The sequence below is a fragment of the Atractosteus spatula genome, chromosome 1 (genome assembly GCF_055471065.1).
Source record: "Atractosteus spatula isolate fAtrSpa1 chromosome 1, fAtrSpa1.hap1, whole genome shotgun sequence".
NCBI classification, from domain to species: domain Eukaryota; kingdom Metazoa; phylum Chordata; class Actinopteri; order Semionotiformes; family Lepisosteidae; genus Atractosteus; species Atractosteus spatula.
This window is the reverse complement of record NC_142706.1, coordinates 7,517,995-7,535,080: the sequence shown is the minus strand read 5'-3', so window position 1 is coordinate 7,535,080 and position 17,086 is coordinate 7,517,995. Positions and strand designations below refer to the sequence as shown.

The following is a 17,086-nucleotide window of genomic DNA, read 5'->3' as shown; positions in this document are numbered from 1 at the left end:
GTATCCATATCCATCGTCACTTCGACTTCTTGCACACACCTCCAACATGTTTTGTCTTTTGACACAATCCTTGTGCATGATGGGAGAGTTGCCGCTAATCAGACAAGCGCTGATCTGTCGCAGGCATTAACACTCACACTTACCCAGCAGGACCCTACAGTCGCTGAGAAAGCTCTGGCTGATAAAAGTGCTCATTAGTGTTCCACTTTTTAAACCAATTGTGTGCCACCGCATAGTAACCAGATCATAGGTGGACAATCACTTAGCCTGGAAGTACATAACTAAAGTTTAAAACAGAAAATACAAACTGAAAATAAAACCAAACTCTCCTGTTTTAGATATATATGTGTATGTAAGTTATTGAAATTTCCACACGGATTTAATTGTAGGAACGATGAGATGATATGCACCACCTGGAATTTATTGTTAAACACTTAAACCCTTCAGCTTCAGTCAATCCGTGAGGTGAGTATACTGTTATACTGTATGTGAAATTGCATAATGAAAAAGAAACATTAAAACACACATGTAAGCTAATAAAAATAATTTAATACTTTAGCATTTTAATTATCCATACAAAGAAAGACCATCAAAAATAAAAAAACAAGGAACAAAAGGAAAGAAATTCAATGTAATCACAAAAGTGCATAATCCATGGGTTAAAAGTCAAACAACTAATTAAAATGGAGAAATGTAGTGCAAAACAAAAGACTTTACTAGAACATACTGAACAGTGTTTAAAATAACAGACAATAAGTGGACAAGCAGAACTTTAGAAGCTTTTTAAGGGAAGAATTTGGAACCAATTCCAAAGATGAGACTACTGTATGTACAGCACATAAAATAACAAGGGGTTAAATTGTTTGCTTCACAGTAACTCAAAACATGATTATTACAGTTCTAAATATAAAAACATCACCTAAAAAAAATAAAAATCCAGACAACCCTTATCGGGTTCAGTTTATTTATCCTTTTTAGTGGGTATATTTATGTATTGAACTGCATGTATAGGTTAAGATTTAGGATTTCAACATTACCCATAATTTAATTTCAAATAGGATCACCATGAATCAGATAACCTTAAGAAAAAATAAAATAGTGGAGACCTCCGGAGAATTTGAATTCTTAGGAGAATATAAAATTATGATTTGGATCAGGACATGAAATTCCCCTTTAATGCATGAAAGGGTTGGAGTTTGGTCAGGCCACAGGAGAGTCTTGGTGACCAATCACTCAAACCAATCACAGGCAATAAGCTTGCCAAGACTACTGGCTCGTGGGTTGAGGTCTGTGGGTGGCTTTTCCTACATATACCACATTATAAGTGGGCTACACTTATGCAGAACAGGATTGTTAATCTTCTCCGCACAATACAGAGGAGCAGTATCGCCAAGCATTAGACAGGAAGTGCGCAGGCTGACACCATGAACAGTTAACCCAGCAAAAGTTAACTTCCATGTTTTTGCATATGAACGTTCTCTTGAGTTTTAGCAAGCCAGAATTGATCATTTTTCCTTTCCTCTTTAGACCATTACTGAAAGAACAAAACATTGTTAAATTTGTTCTGCCTTTAAGGTTAGTTTTTGTAGTCTATGCCTAAGAAAAAAAAAACTGAATGAATAACTCTGAGTTACCCTTACAGCCGTTTCACTTCCCAGGGTACTATAGCCAGGCCTTGCGTTCTAAAATGTGCTGTTCGCATGCATGCTGATCAAGACCCAAGATATCAAACTAAGTTGAAATTAACTTGAATTACAAACAAGAAAATGAGTACCTTCAGTGTGCCAGGATTATCCAAACTGGTGACTGATGAAAGATGGGAAAAAAAACATATTTTTTTAAAAGTCCAAGAATACTGAAGAATTATATGCAGTTACTGATACAGTATATACTGTACCTAACATACTGTATAGTTAGTCAAACAGAGCTGATCATATAACAGAACACACAGGAGTAAAAGGCAAAACAGAATTTTAATCATATGTCTGTTAGTCACAAAACCTATGAACAGGAAGACCAAATAAATTATTACAAAAGAGGATTATTAATATATAAATCTGGTGATGTGTTTTGCCCAACAGAGCAAATCCTTACAAATGTCATTACTTTCTCAAACAAAAAGAAAAGAAACAGTAGTGAGAAATGCTAAACGTGCTGGACAGAGAACTACAAACCTCCTTTCAATATATTAGAAAATCTATTACCTTACAAGTAGTAAATGAACATTCAAAAAACAAGCGCCTTGGAGAAAGGTCAAAAGCTAGTCACCTTAGAAAATTCCTGGAAATGCTTGAAATATTCAAAAAACAGAACACTTTTTGTTTCAATCTTATCACTATTGCGTAAAAAAAGATTATGAAACACAAATATAGATGTATATTTTCATCCCTGACAAATATGAAAGCATGGGCTCTCCATGTACACAAGATGCACTGCACTATCCTCTTCCTGAAAAACACAGCCCAGTGTTTATGCAAAACCCCGCTGGCTCCTCGGTTAAGTGCATTCGCTCTTTTCCTTTGTGTCTGTAGGGTGCGTATTTACTTCCCTTTTCCACTCTTTTGTTCACAGGTGCCCTTTAGGAAGGTACGGCAACCCAGGTCAGCCACATAGTCATTCTTAAACCTGGAGTTCGGAACTCTTTGCCTCTTCCTCTCTCCCTGAATCACGTCTGGTCCAGAGAAGGTATCCTGGAACCGCATACTGGATGCTGTGGACTGCAAGCAGATCAGGGGTTGAGATCAAAGGCCCCAATTTATAAACTGTGCTCACATCAATTAAACAAGAATCTGTGAAACATGCAGCTGTTTCAGTACCATGGTACATGAACTGTATTATGAACATATCTTCAGTACCGTGGCGTAGAGACACTTCACTGTATGCCATGGTACTGAAGGCAGTGGCCAATCATGTGACACATACAACTGAATTAAAATACCATTAAAATACTATATAAACTAGGTTAACATTATACATTTATGTTAAACAACTTGAATGTGTACTCTTTTTTACCATATAGAAAAATGAAAGCATTAAATTACCTTATCATTTAAGATATATATAGTCTATCAATATGAAAATAATTAAATAGGTCACAGTGCCTGTTTGTAGTTTCTAAAGAAGCTGTTGTGCTGTACTGTATGTTGTAAGTCCACTAATATCTGCAGAATTAAATCATGTGTGTACTACCTGTAGAAAGAAAGAATACAAAAGTGTATTGTTCACTTTTGCATTTTGCATCTAGTTAAAATATGTTTTAGAAAAAATACTTTGTAACATACTGTATGAGGGCATTCTTGGTAAATGAAGCAATGCACCATCTTAGAATAGCAGACTGGATGTATCCCCAGATTTAAAACATTTCTCTTCTTTAAAATGAACAAACAATAGAGTAAATTAAAAGTTCTTAAACTTGTAATATTGCTGATGTTAATCCTCTTGCAACAAAGTGCTCATACTTGTCATGTTTCTCAGTCTCTTTCATAAAACTAAACAGTACACTAGAAGAAGAACTATTGTGTTTAGTTTTCATCATTTGATTACAGAAAGGATTGTGAAGCTCTGGAAAGAATTCAAAGAAGAGAAAGCAACATTAATTACAGATCTTCCCATTTTAAGTTGTAAAGGTATTGAATTATGAAATTGATGAAGTACTGTAATTATTTGCTAAATAACCTTTGGCCACATTAAATCAATCATTTCATCCTCATAAATAGGAAATTAAAAACCACCAGTACTTGATGGCAGCTCTGTGTTTGCAAGAGGCTTCTTTCGCATACCTCATGCAAACAGTGCTCCACTGCTCAACTCGTAATCTGCAGTTAGATTTGTTGCATTTTGATTCAACGGTGTGACTTGTGTGTTTTGTGGATGGTTATGTGAATTTGTCAAATTTCAGTCAACCCATATCAGAGTCTTTCAATTTTTTTCACAAATATCTACAATCTACAGTTGTTACTTTGGTGTTACAAAGCCTTGATAAAGGTGTGAAAGAACTGATCTGTTTTGTTTTAGAATGAACTAAAGTTATTCAAAGGAACTGTGAACGTTCTGTGGTGGTTTCTGGTTATATTTACCCCATTCTGGGCCCCTTCTGGTCCCCTCGATTGTATACTCCACTTAAACTTCAGCTGCTTTGAAATGTTTCCCAATGTGTGAACCTGATTTATTAGAAAATGGCTAAAATCAAAAACAGTAAATGATGCTTTTGGACTTATTTACATAATTTATTATTCTTACTATTACAGTAGTTACATAATTTATAATCTAAATGTCAAAGGACATTTATCAGATTTTAGTGGGAAAATAATTTGTAAAATGCAATTTCTTTCCTTAGTTTGGGTCTGGAACTAAATCATACTATGAAATATACTACCACTTAATTGTCCAGCCCATAAGTTATGGTGTGTCTTATTTTTATAAATACCCTCAAAAAGAACTTGCTTTAACAGCACCACGTTGCTGTCATATTATAATTTATTGCAGCACTTTTGCAGGCAGGAACAAATTACCTGTGATATGAACCACATATTTCAAATGAAGGATTTTCAGTTCTCCCTCAAAGGAAATGTGGACCAGGCACCTTGTGACCTCTGAGTTTTACACGGTCAGTAATTCAAACCAAGCCTTAGACAATCTCTCTGTCTTAAGACCAAAAAGAATCTTTACAGTATATATTGGTCACTACTGAAAGTATATGTTGTAATATATATTTATAGTGGCCACCTCTGAAAGTAATCCAAGCTGAATATCTGTGGCTTGTGTTGGTATCATGCTGCAAGTTCTGTGTTCTGGGAGTACAGCCCCTTCCTCTCACTGAGGCTGAACAAGCATATGCCTGTGCAATGGTCACTGATCCCTAAATGCACATCATCCCAGCTCATCCCACGAATGTCCAATGTGGCTCGAGTCTGTCGAGTTGATTATTCGGGGCACAACGGTCACATTCTCATCTCATAAGAAAGCCATTGTGATACAAACCACATGTGATTCCATTGACTGATCTGTTGCATATCACAATTAGCAGATAACTCTGCACGTGTGTGTCACACTTGCTGAAGTACAGTACAGTATATACATAACCTCTCTAAAAATGACTTCGCTTCCCTTGTTCCCTAGATGAGCAATGCATATTGATTCATTTACTGTATGTATTCTTTCTTTTCACCAAGACTGGAATTCAAAAGGTTAAATCTCCTTATCACCTGTGCCCAATCAGCTTTATCAAAAATAAAGTAATTTAGTGCTTTTGCAACTTCAGGGTTCAACTAAAACTGGGTTCCTTTACTGCTGCAGCCACACACAGAGATCCTCAACAGGAAGATTCTTCACAGTAGGCTCTCGACATCTGCAAATTTAACGTTTGTGAATTTGCTTATTCGCGATTTGGTCTGGCCAAGGGCGTCTTAGATGAAAATAGAGCAGTGTGGGGTGAAACGGAGCTGAAGGTTGTTAAACACAACTTTCACGTTAGTGGCACAAGAGACTAGAATTATGAGTCAAATCTTGCTAGTGAGTGGACCTCTCCCTGCCCCCTGCCCAAAAACACTACCCAGCACTCGCATCTTAACGTGGTCTTGTTTTCGTAACGACTGCTTCCGTTTCTGTGTTGCCAGCGTGGGGAATGACAGGCTGGAGACGACTTCACAGGCTCACTGACAAGTATTAATGTCCATTCCATTACAGTGCTAATCACAGAGGCTGGATTCATCTTCTTTATTTTAACTGATTACTGTAAGGTAGTTGATCAAATTAACTTAAAGCCACTGCATTAGTACTTTAATTATCATGTAAGGGAGGGTTACTTATGTCTTTTAACCATACATATTGTATACAATACTGTAGTACATTATGCAACGATATAGGGTTGGACTTGCTTATACAGTATGTGAATCTGGCCATTCGTTATGGTTCACACTCAAATGTCGAAACCCTACTGAATTTTCTTTTCTGTCATATGTTATAATTTAGTTAAAACATTCTTTGGACCAGTATGTCTTTTCATTTTATCTAAGTCAGGATTTTGCTTTTTTTTTTCTTTTTGGACTGCAGTTTATCCTCTTTCAACTTCTTCAGTAGATCTTCAGCTGTTAAACTTCTAACAATTGCAGCTGTCTCTGTGCTATCGAACAAGGATTCCTGGACTTTTTACATTTCCCTTTCCTCTGGAAGATTTCCATCTCCTCCTGTGAAGAATGTTTATTTCATAATGAATTCCATATTTTTTATTTAGGAAAAAAGAACACAATTAAAGGCAATGGCAGATCCCCTGTAATTATTACACTTGCCTTTGCAATAAGCTATTTTAAGATGCCAGGAAAGATGCATGCAAGACAGACTGATTACAGCACTTTCCAGCACAAGGATTATGACCAAAACCTGTACAACTGCCAGGAAAGAGATAAATGATTTGTTAGTCTATTCCATTTTAGAGCTCTTAAAATCCTAGAATCATTTTTCTCAATTTGCTTATTTACTAAACACACTTTAATGTTAATCCTTTTGACAGTTATGTTAATAACGGTTTTCCTTGGACAAAATTAAACATTCTTTATATTATAGTTTACTTTTTGAAAGGAGTTTTGAGATCATATTTTACAACTTTTGATCTGTGAAAACCACAGCATGTTCTAAAGTCTAAAAAAAACAATGTTTTTTAAATAAAAAGTTCAGTTTTTCTAAAAAGTGGGCCTTTCGAATAAAAAGAATCATGTTATTTCTCTACAAAAGCTGCTGTGAGAACTATTTTAATCCTTTTATATTATGTTAATGTATTTGTATGCTTCAGGACTTATTTTGTGAGCTCTCCTTAACTTAGCTGGTCAGCTGGCTTTCTCTCATTTATACCCTGGTGATGTTGGTATTGTACAGTATGTCACAAAACGTTCCTTTTCTTCATGTTCTGATATCTATCAAAAGGAAAGATTCTCTGAAAACCATATTTTTAATATATATCACTGGTGTGATGTACTTAAGGTACCAAGTAAACTCATAATTGCTTCTCATCCACTTTGAAAAGAACTGTTTGTTTTTTTTAAAAAAAAACCCAACATATTTCACCAAGACAGGGATATTGCAGACATTAGCTGTTTTTGAAAAATGGCATATGTCAAAGGGGCAATGCAATATTATTTCACTGGTAGGAACTGCTTACGAGAAACATTCATTTCTGCAATAAACACCGCAAAGTGGAGAGATTTCAATTTTGCTGGGATTAAAGCATCACAGATAATCAGTCAAAACTTTTATTGGATGGGTATGTTATTTTGTAAAATGCTATCTTAACAGCTGTTATAAATCATGCAGTCTTTCTCAGAGAAAGATACAAAGAAGTGCCACTATGCTTACATGTTTTAATTGTGCTAAGGGTATTATCTCATAAATTACCAACTAATCTTAATACTGTACTTCTTCTTATTATAACGTGCAAAATCAGTTATTAGTCAGAATGAACACTCAGAATTTTCTAAAATGATTTCTTTACAAACAAAAACAGACAATTTCTAAATCTCAAACAATTATTGTAACCATTAAGATGACTTTCTAAGATGGTGATGATCAAGGCTAGTGGCAGAACAGGTTTCAGGAATTTAGCAGGCTTACACAGAGAACTGAAAACAATTTAACATCTTAAATGAACTAATCATTACATTAGTCATTTATGAAAACTGTGATAAAATGCCTTGCTACAAAATGGCCAATGAGTGAAACTAAATTAAATATCAAATGCAGAGTATAAAAAGTGTAGCAAAATATTTTTCACTTTGCTTTTTCTTTTTTTTTAAACTCATTTATTTTTAAATAAACAGGACAAATCCACTAAAGGGACATTCTACTATTTATAATAGTAACATGGTTCCTGGGTAGGGACATAGAGACATAAATAAAAAAGAAGCCTTTAGAAGTTCTGTGCTTCGATGAACAGATTAGATCTGACACCTTAAGTTGGTGGGTGAAAAAAAAATCTATAAAATGCTTCCCCTCGACATTTAATCAAAAGAATACAGGCCCTTAATGAACCTGAAAAGCAAACAAATAAATGTATACTTCCATGTTTGACCCAGCTATGTACAGCAGGATCTTATTCAGGATTGTGGATTCTGTAAAAATGGTGATCCACAAAGTTCTATACAGTAACATGTCAAGGTAAAAATCGATTTTGTAAGGTGTATCTAGCTAAGGTGTAAGAAGAGCTACAAAATGGAACTGATCTCACATAATGAAGTGACACAAGATACTCAAACGGATTTAAATTTCTGAAATTTCCTTGAAGTGAATGTGTCCCCAGTACTAATGATTACTTGAAATCACTGGGCTGAATACAAAGTAAGATTTCTTTTCTGATATTTTGTTCTAAGTTCATGCATGGAATTATCCAAAAATGAATGTACTTTATAGAATATTCCACTTCTCATTTATATCACTCTCACTATCATTATGTTTGACTGCAAAGTATAAGTAACAACTTTGACTTTGCTGTCAGAATAATTTTGGAGGGCACTGTACAGTATGTATACTGTATACAGGTTTAGACTAGAGGCATGACTAGATATACAATGAATACAGTGCAACGTGTAATACAGTAGGAATGTAATGTGTAATAGCAATGCCACGGAATGTAAAGATTTAGCATTTTCTGATATTTCACAAGGTGAAAAATGTACTTTTTTTCCTTTCGCAAAGCAGTTAATCTCTCAAAACATATATCCATATGATAACAATTCAAGAATTAATACAGATGTGATTGATTTCCGAAAGACTATACTATGAATTCCAGGAAAAGGCTGCCTTTAGATACAGTAAACTGTTCAGAGAAGTTCTGTATGAAATAAATATGATGCCTTATCGGCTCTCCAAGGAAACTGCGAAATATTCTAAATACTACAGTGTGTGCACAAAATAATTTGTTTTCCACCTTAATTTCTAATAAGAACAATGCATTTTTTTACCACTGAAGTTACTTACAAGGCGTCCTTTTACTTTTTTGGGAAGTTCCTCATCAAGAGTGTACACGTCTTCCCGTTTTGCTAAAACCTGTGAGCCATCTTCAAATTCCACCTGTAAGAAACAAAACAGAGCTAAAGGCCAAGGTGTGAAAGAAGCTCCATCCAAGGGTGAGATGTTCCAATGTGAAATAAGTAACGTAATACACTCATCAGAATCACTTCCATTTTTAGTGAGGGTGCTAGCTATCATGCTGAACCTTCTGAATAACAATCTAAATTTGTATTTCCAAAAACATGCAACACTAAATTTAAAAAAGGCATTATTATTACCACATTTCAGTTAGAAACAGCATGTAAGTTGGGCAAGGAAGCACTTGGTAAATGTGTACCCAACACTTCTCATGTGTCTGCTTTTCATATAGTTTTTTTTTATTTTAATAGGGGATAAAACATTTTAATGTGCACCTCTGTGGAAATTACATCACACATGGTAGACTCTTGTCATTTCCTTCTTAGTGCTTTAAATAATTTGCAATATCTGTTTGACTTAAGGTATTTTAAAGCACCGATGGTGTTTCAACAGTGTATTTTTATGAGGACTGAACATTCCTGATGCCAGATAAGAGCGGAAGCAGTGAAGGAGGCTCACAGGGAGAGAGAAGACTAGAGGTCGTTATTGCTTGTGTCCCCAGAGGGCCTAGTATTTGAATATCACTGACTGCACCATTAGCAGGGTACAGTAGTGTGGCAATACTTCTGTCTGTTGAAAGCCATGTCATGACATAAAAATGTATGTTCGAAAATATGACATAAAGCAATTAATTTATAGTCTAAGAGCTTTCTGAAACTAAGACTTTAATTGTACCCTGGATATACAGTAGGTGTACAAAGGAGAGTACCGCATCCTTTGATCGAAACTGTATATTTGGTAATTAATCATAGAACATGCTAGAAACTATTGAGCATGTATAATAAAATCCAGTGTGCTTCCAGCCATTATCAACACCATCCCTAGGTTTAAGTTTACCATTAGGATATACAGCATTCAGTGGCTGGTTTTGTATATTGATGATGAAGGGGATTTTTTGTGTAAAACACAATTAGCAGCACTCCACAAGTCTGAAGCTGTTTGTTTTGCAGTGATTAGTCTGTTTTTCCAATGAAAGGCATGCCACTTTTTGCCAATAGCATGCTGTGTCCTGTCCCCATACGTTTCAAAGATACTTGGCGATGCTGTTTTACTTCATCTTAAGGTATTCTAATATTTATCAAGGTAGAGAACATGACATGTTCTGCCAGCGACAGACATTGTAGATTTTATTGTGGGTTTTTCTGTTAGAAATTAAATTGTTTCTAAAAGCATTTTATGGACCTATCTATTTAAGAACATAAACAGTATGTGCAATAGATCTATTTTCAATTACTCTGACTAACACAAAAGAAGAACAAAACAAGAGGAATGGACCGATACTCTTGAACATTGAGCATTGACAAATCTAAATATTGTACTTAGATTCTTTGAGTTTATTAACACGATTCAGATGTCCCAGTCTTCTACATGTGTAGAAGTCTTTTAGTCAGTCAGCAGTCGCTTTAGGCTGCACATCCACTGAGGAGGACTTGTCTGCTACAATACTCCCCAATCATTAAGTTCGTATGACACAGTGGCCTTTCGCTTGTCAGCTCTGAATTGACTTCCATCTCCTTTCATTGTACTGGCTACCTACTCAGTCTGGAGACAAAATTAAAGGCTCTGCTTCTGCCTTATAAAATTATAAATAGCTTGGCAACTGCATACAGTGAATAGCTACCAGCACCTTGTACTCCACCTTTTTCACTAGAGCAAAATGATTCCTTTTTCCTTCAGCCTCCCTATGTTGGAATGGATCATACTGCCAAGAGGGCTTTTAGCCTCCAGGGACTGTAACTTTGGAACTTATTTCCTTGAAACTTTCTTTTTTCTAAACTCTGCAGGTAAAATATTTTCCTCAGAAAACAGACTTTTTCTATCTTCTGTTTTTCACTGTTTCAGCACAGTATTATAATTACAGTATCATGTAAATTTTGTTTATAGTATACTGTATGACAGCATCTTACATTTGGTTTAAAAACAGATGCATTTGCAGAACAAAAAGAGATAGCTAATGCTGTAAGCGGCTGGAATAGGAACCCCCAGTTAAATTAATTGACTCTTCCAGTTGACTTGAGACACAGTGCATGAGATCCTTCCAGAACAATCCTTTGATTTCAATCCCCGAGAGACCTGGGAAAATCGGTGAAAGGTGCAGTTCAGTCCCTTGCAAAATAATCCCCATCTCCTAGGGACTTGGGCTGTTAATATTGCAAAACTTTCTGAGACACATCACTCCCTGTTCAAGCTGTTCATGCCTGCTCAGGGAGACCCAATACTTTTATTTTCTTGGGGATTTTTTTTATTCTCTGTTTTTGTTATGCTGAAAAAAAGTAATTTAAAGTGTTCTCATGCGTCCATCTCAATCTGTTTCTGCATAGCAAATGTTTCCAAACAGAAACACAACTGATCATTTGAATTTTTGATCAATTAGCACTGGTAGCAGATGTTTCAATTTGCGCAAGCTGGTTCAAGTTGAGTCTGTCATTGTGAAATGTGCAGATTCTTAATCCATTTTTGTGGTTCAGGTTGAAAGCAGAACATTTTCTGAAAAATGAACAACAACTAAAATAATTGACTCAACTTGTCATAAATCAATGCTATATTTAAACACAAAGTATGCATTTCACAAACAATGCATTCACTATTATATAAAACAGACATTAGGAAAAATAATCCATGTATCCTAACAAAGCAGAAATAGCCCTATCTAAGCTTATCTAAATGTCTTATCTAAGTAAAGCAACTGTGGTATCTAAAAAGAAAATTTCAACTATTTTTCTCAGATTCACTTTAATATGTTAGGATGTCAATTTTTTATTTCTGTAGAATTATCTTCATTTTTCTCTTCAAATGATACATGATGATACTGTACATGTTACTATGTAATTTCAATGAGAAAGAAAAAACCTCAACCTATTTTTTCCAATGATATTTCGACTGTTCCTGACATTCATACAGTACATTCTTCCGTATACAACCAAAGATACAACATATACATGTGTACCACCACCATTTCACTGCATGTCACTGCACTATTTCACAATTCATGCAAGATTTTGTCTTTTATGTATTTTGATTAGCAATTCATGAGAGTAATACAGTATGTACAGTACAGTATATAGCTAAAACACAGATATTCTGTTACATTCAAGAGAGCTATATACTGTACTGTATACTGTATATTCAAGATAGTAATATATATACTGTACAGTATATACTGTAACAACTGCTTTGGATAAAGCTTGATTTTAATATTGCAACAGGAAGAAACTGGATGTTTAAACTACTGTGCAAATTCCCCAGACAAACTAATGTATAATTATACTATTTCTTAGATTGTAATTCAAAACCAGAACATTTCTATATTGTGCAGGTGGCTCTGGTTTGGAAACCGTGTGAAAAACTGTAGGCTGCATCACCCACTTATATAAAATGCAAATGTAAAATTGGAGTACTTACAATGCTTATCATGCTCACTTATAACATCTAAAGAAGGACTTAGGAAATCCCATCCTAAATTAGATTACTTTGGAGTAGTTTGATCAAGACTGTATATGACTCTTAATCATCAGTGATTTCCAAAATGAAAGACCACTTAAATAACCAATCGACTCGTCTTAATATGAGAAAACCTGCTGCAAGACCAGGGCTCACATGGGAAATGGGTCTACTCTGGTGGTACAGTATTTCTGTTTTGTTAAGTAACACTTTGTTGGTTGTTAGTGGGACCAGCGGTCTGTGTGGGTCCTAATGCCCCGGTATTGTGGCGGGGACACTATACTGTAGTGGGCGCCGTCTTTTGGAAGAGACGTTAAACTGAGGTCCCGACTCTCCGTGGTCATTAAAGATCCCCGGGCATTTCTTGATAAGAGTAGGGAGTTATCCCAGTGTCCGGGTTAAATTTCCCCCGCCTCGGCCTTTACCATGGCTTGCACTCGCCCTGCGATGGACTGGCGTCCCATCCAAGGTGTACCCTGCCTTGCGCTCGTTGCTTGCCAGGTAGGCTCCGGCTTCCCGCGACATCGTATGGCATAAAGCAGTTTGGCAAATGACAACACATGACATGACACTTGGTACAGACTGTGGTGACATCTGAACTTCCATTTTTTTTAAAATAAACTTTACTAAACCCCAATATTAAAAGCAATGATGAAGAAAATATAATCAATGACAGCTTTGTGTTTATGTTTTGACAATAGAACATAGGACTAAAACAAGTATAGTAAATCAGGGAAAATACCAGAGTACGCAGAGCAACTGATATGGGAAAGTTGGTTTAGAAATCTGTTGTTGTACTATATTTGCACTTAAAAAGACTGTTCAATTCTTCAGTGTTTTTCACAATACATATTTTCACAGTGTGGCTTGGTAGTAAGCACTGTTGCCTCACAGCTTTTCCGTGCTGGGTTGGACTGTGATTTAGGGTGTCTTCTGTGTGGATGTTGCACGTTTTCTCCTTGTTGGTATCAGTTTTCTCCCAAGTCCCAAAGTCAAGCTGGCAGGACTAATTGGTCTCTCTAAATTGTATTTGTATATGCTGTACAGTATGTGTGTGTGCACATGCCCTGTGATAGACTGGCACTGCCCATCTTATGTTTAAAGGATAGGCTCTAGACTGCTGTAACCTTTACCAGAAATATCTTTCTGATAATGGATGGGTGTTTTCACACTAAATAATATATTTATTTATGACAGAATGTTCTAAATAGCATCTGAGCAAAATGTAATATAAAGATAATGTTAATAACAGCCAGCAAAAGGAAGGGCTAATAAACCCTAATGTTGAAATAAAGACTCTGTAAGCCTAGGGGTTAAACAGATACAGTAACTATACAATTTCCAGATTGCTCTCAACACACCATGTGTGTGTGTTTGTGATTTATATTATGTATTACATAAGGGTATGCATTTCATACAGGACAGCTCTTATTGGAACAGTTTTTTTCCTTATGAAGCACAGGTGATTTGCATTTCATTACATAAACCATTTCATCCATTTGTTTGTCATTTAAAAAGTCTGTATTGTGTCTAACTCTCTAGTTTGAAACAGGTCACTTGCAGTGCAAGAACTTCCCACTGGCAATAAATCGTGACACACATAAATCAGAAAGTACAAAATGCAATAAAGTCCAATCCTACCCTTTTAATCAACATGAATAACAAGTTCTTTGTTAAATACAATGAATTACGCCACAGCTATATTGAAGTAGTCCTTTGGATGTTTTGTGAATTGGGTTTATTGGGATTTAATGAGTAAAATCACACTGCTAAAAATACACAGGTTGGATTGAAATACTGGAAAATGGAATCAAATCAGATCAATATGATGAAAATTCACCCACCTGGAAACACTGGATTTGATTGGAAAAAAAGAATCATTCCAAAGAACAATTTTGACCCTTTTTTGTAGGAAAAGAAATTCAGACTAAAAAATGTCCCTTTCTATGCGTTTCCAAATGTCTGAACTTATAAACAAGAGCCTCAAACAAACCGCAGCTTGATCTAACTGGAACAAAACAACTGGCTGGGCTAATCTGGGGAATCTGCTCTGGACCACAGTCTTTCATGTTCCCCAGTGCAAATCCCAAACTGTCAGTGCAAAAAATCACAGGCTGGCTGGAACTTTTAAATTATTTTTTTTAAATATGTGGATTTTAAATAATTTCTCAATAAGAAAAACAAAACTGTGACTGTGGTAGTGTTTAAAAAGTAGTAGTCTGTTTATTAAAAAACGATTCTGACACCTTGACATTTTATTACGTACTGTATATCAAATTTTCACATTTTAAAGAAGCAGAAGATTTTAAAAAATGCAACATGCTTCTGAATCCCAAAGAGAGGAGCCATTACTGTAGATCGAAGTAAACTCCGAGACTATATTAAGTTTCCTACAGTCTGGAACACTGTACTGTACCTCCTCCAAATAAGCTGATATATGCATATTATTACACATTCAATCTTATTGGCTTGCAGGTACAGTAGCATCTTGTCATGAACGATCCTCACAGAGAACACAGCCTACCATGTACAGCATTACAGCACACCATTCACCTCCATGGTTTCTTTATAGAAGCTGTAAATTTTTGGTTTTAGAAAAATCCAAGATGGTGACCAAACTCTGTAATCTCCTTTCCATGAAGCTAGTTATATCAATCAGCTTAATGTCTGTGAACTTTCTTAAATTCTCTGGTGTCATTTTATTTAGTGAACATTTAGGAATCCTAAGTAACTAAGCGAAGTAAATAAGCGATGACTCATATGTTAATCTTTCTAGGTCTTGTATATTTTTCCACTAAATTGTCCTGCAGTAACTGAGTGAGTGTCGGCTGCATAGCCAAATTCAATTTGGACAACCGATAATTTATCATTCTTTAAGATCTTTTCAGGACCCTCAGTCACAGCAGCTCAATTTTCACAACAGATCATCCCTAAGGAATTAAAGAGACGTTCTAACATGTTAGCAAACCCTTAGATATTGAAATGCAAATGGGTCAGTCCACTTACATAAATAAATTGATTTGCCTGATACAGTGTATTTTATTTTCCTTTTGTCAGGTGGTGTAAGTATCTAAAATGACATGCAAGACAGTGCTTTTCTTGATGTTCACTGTTACCCATGTAAGAATTAGAGGAAGCTGCATACTGTAAGTGCTTGACTGGCTTTTTGCTAATAAATCATTTGGAATCCACGGAGGATTTTTTAAAATATCGTGAATAATTTAAAATAGCAATAATATTTTAATTAGAATTAATTACACAAGAACAATAAGCTGAATGTGCACAAAAAAGCATTACAGAAAATGCTGATTGGCAAACCTTGTAATAGCTGTATCCTCTTTATCAAAATGTACTGTACTTGTGTAATCACATTTCCTTAAACATCACACTCAACCACCCACAGGATTCCCAGAAGGCAGTACAAATATTCTTTAAACTCTTAAACGCAGGAGGGACAATCCAAGCAGAATTTTCCTCACTCCCACACCATGGATGCATAAATAATTAAAGAGGGGTTTTAATATTTGAAAATCTCATCCATCACGGTGAAGAGCAGTGTTGACTCTCTCAGCCATTACCACGTTTCTCCACTGTGCTCTTCAGCTACTCTCAGGGGAACATTTAACAGGGGATTTCTGGAAATAATGTCACTCCAGAGTGACTTCAGTAGTTTTTTTTAAACTGTCAACGCACATTTTAACATGATAATTTGGTTAAATCCCAGATTTCATACAATAATTTATATTTGCATCAAATTTGTTTGATTTATACATTAAAAAAACACCTACCTGCATGTCTTCCTTTATTTCCAGATTCTTCTGAATGTTGCAGTTTAATTGAACTTTCCAAACTGACCCGTAAAATATAACCGTATTCAAAGTGGAGCAGCCATTTTACCTTAGAATTTACTGAAGTCCAAGAATGCTACCTGTAATCTTGCACAGTGTGTACGTAAATTGAGCATCATTGCCACAAAAATGTAACAATTTTTCACAAAACAATATATCTTCAACAGATAAATTTGGTTAGCTGAAAACAGACATGTGCAAGTAAAATTTAAAATAAATGCCAAGCCAATTTAGAGGGGCAAAGCTTACAGGAAAATATCAGCCTATGGAAAGCATACATTACTTACAGAATATTTCCATGCTTTGACATCCCTTGGACATCAAATTCATACAGAATGCTCCCTTACACATACGTTTTAATTTCAAACAATCTGTAATAATTGGGCATTTTTTTATCCCATGTTACCTATGGTTTTTTCATACCCTTTGAAGTACAGTATTTTGCACATTGAGTGGCATACTGTATAACCAAAATATTGTATTTGAAACAGCACACCGTGACAGTGTGTATCCATAGACAGTAGGAGAGCAATGAGATGTAAAAACTTGATTATGATACTGGGAAGAGTATACAGTATCTAAACATCTGCTCGGATTCAACATGTACTCGTGTAATCACATCAGTTTCTTCCACATAATGACAGCGAGTGAAAAGGCAGCGC

General features: G+C 35.5%; 1 protein-coding gene across 5 annotated transcripts in view; it reads right to left on the bottom strand.

Moving 5' to 3' along the window:
- Nucleotides 1-529: 529 nt before the first annotated feature.
- kdm4c (lysine (K)-specific demethylase 4C) overlaps nt 530-17,086 on the bottom strand; it is a 211,723-nt gene continuing 195,166 nt past the window's right edge. For 3 of the 5 annotated variants that reach the window (XM_088915176.1, XM_088915184.1, XM_088915210.1), the window contains 3 exons: nt 8,965-9,057; nt 4,077-4,160; nt 530-2,717 (listed from right to left, as the gene is read on the bottom strand). In XM_088915176.1, coding sequence (XP_088771302.1) covers nt 2,541-2,717; nt 4,077-4,160; nt 8,965-9,057 — 354 coding nt within the window. In that variant the 3' untranslated portion in view covers nt 530-2,540. The remainder of the gene's footprint in view (nt 2,718-4,076; nt 4,161-8,964; nt 9,058-17,086) is intronic. The other 2 variants (XM_088915193.1, XM_088915202.1) reach the window with 2 other exon arrangements.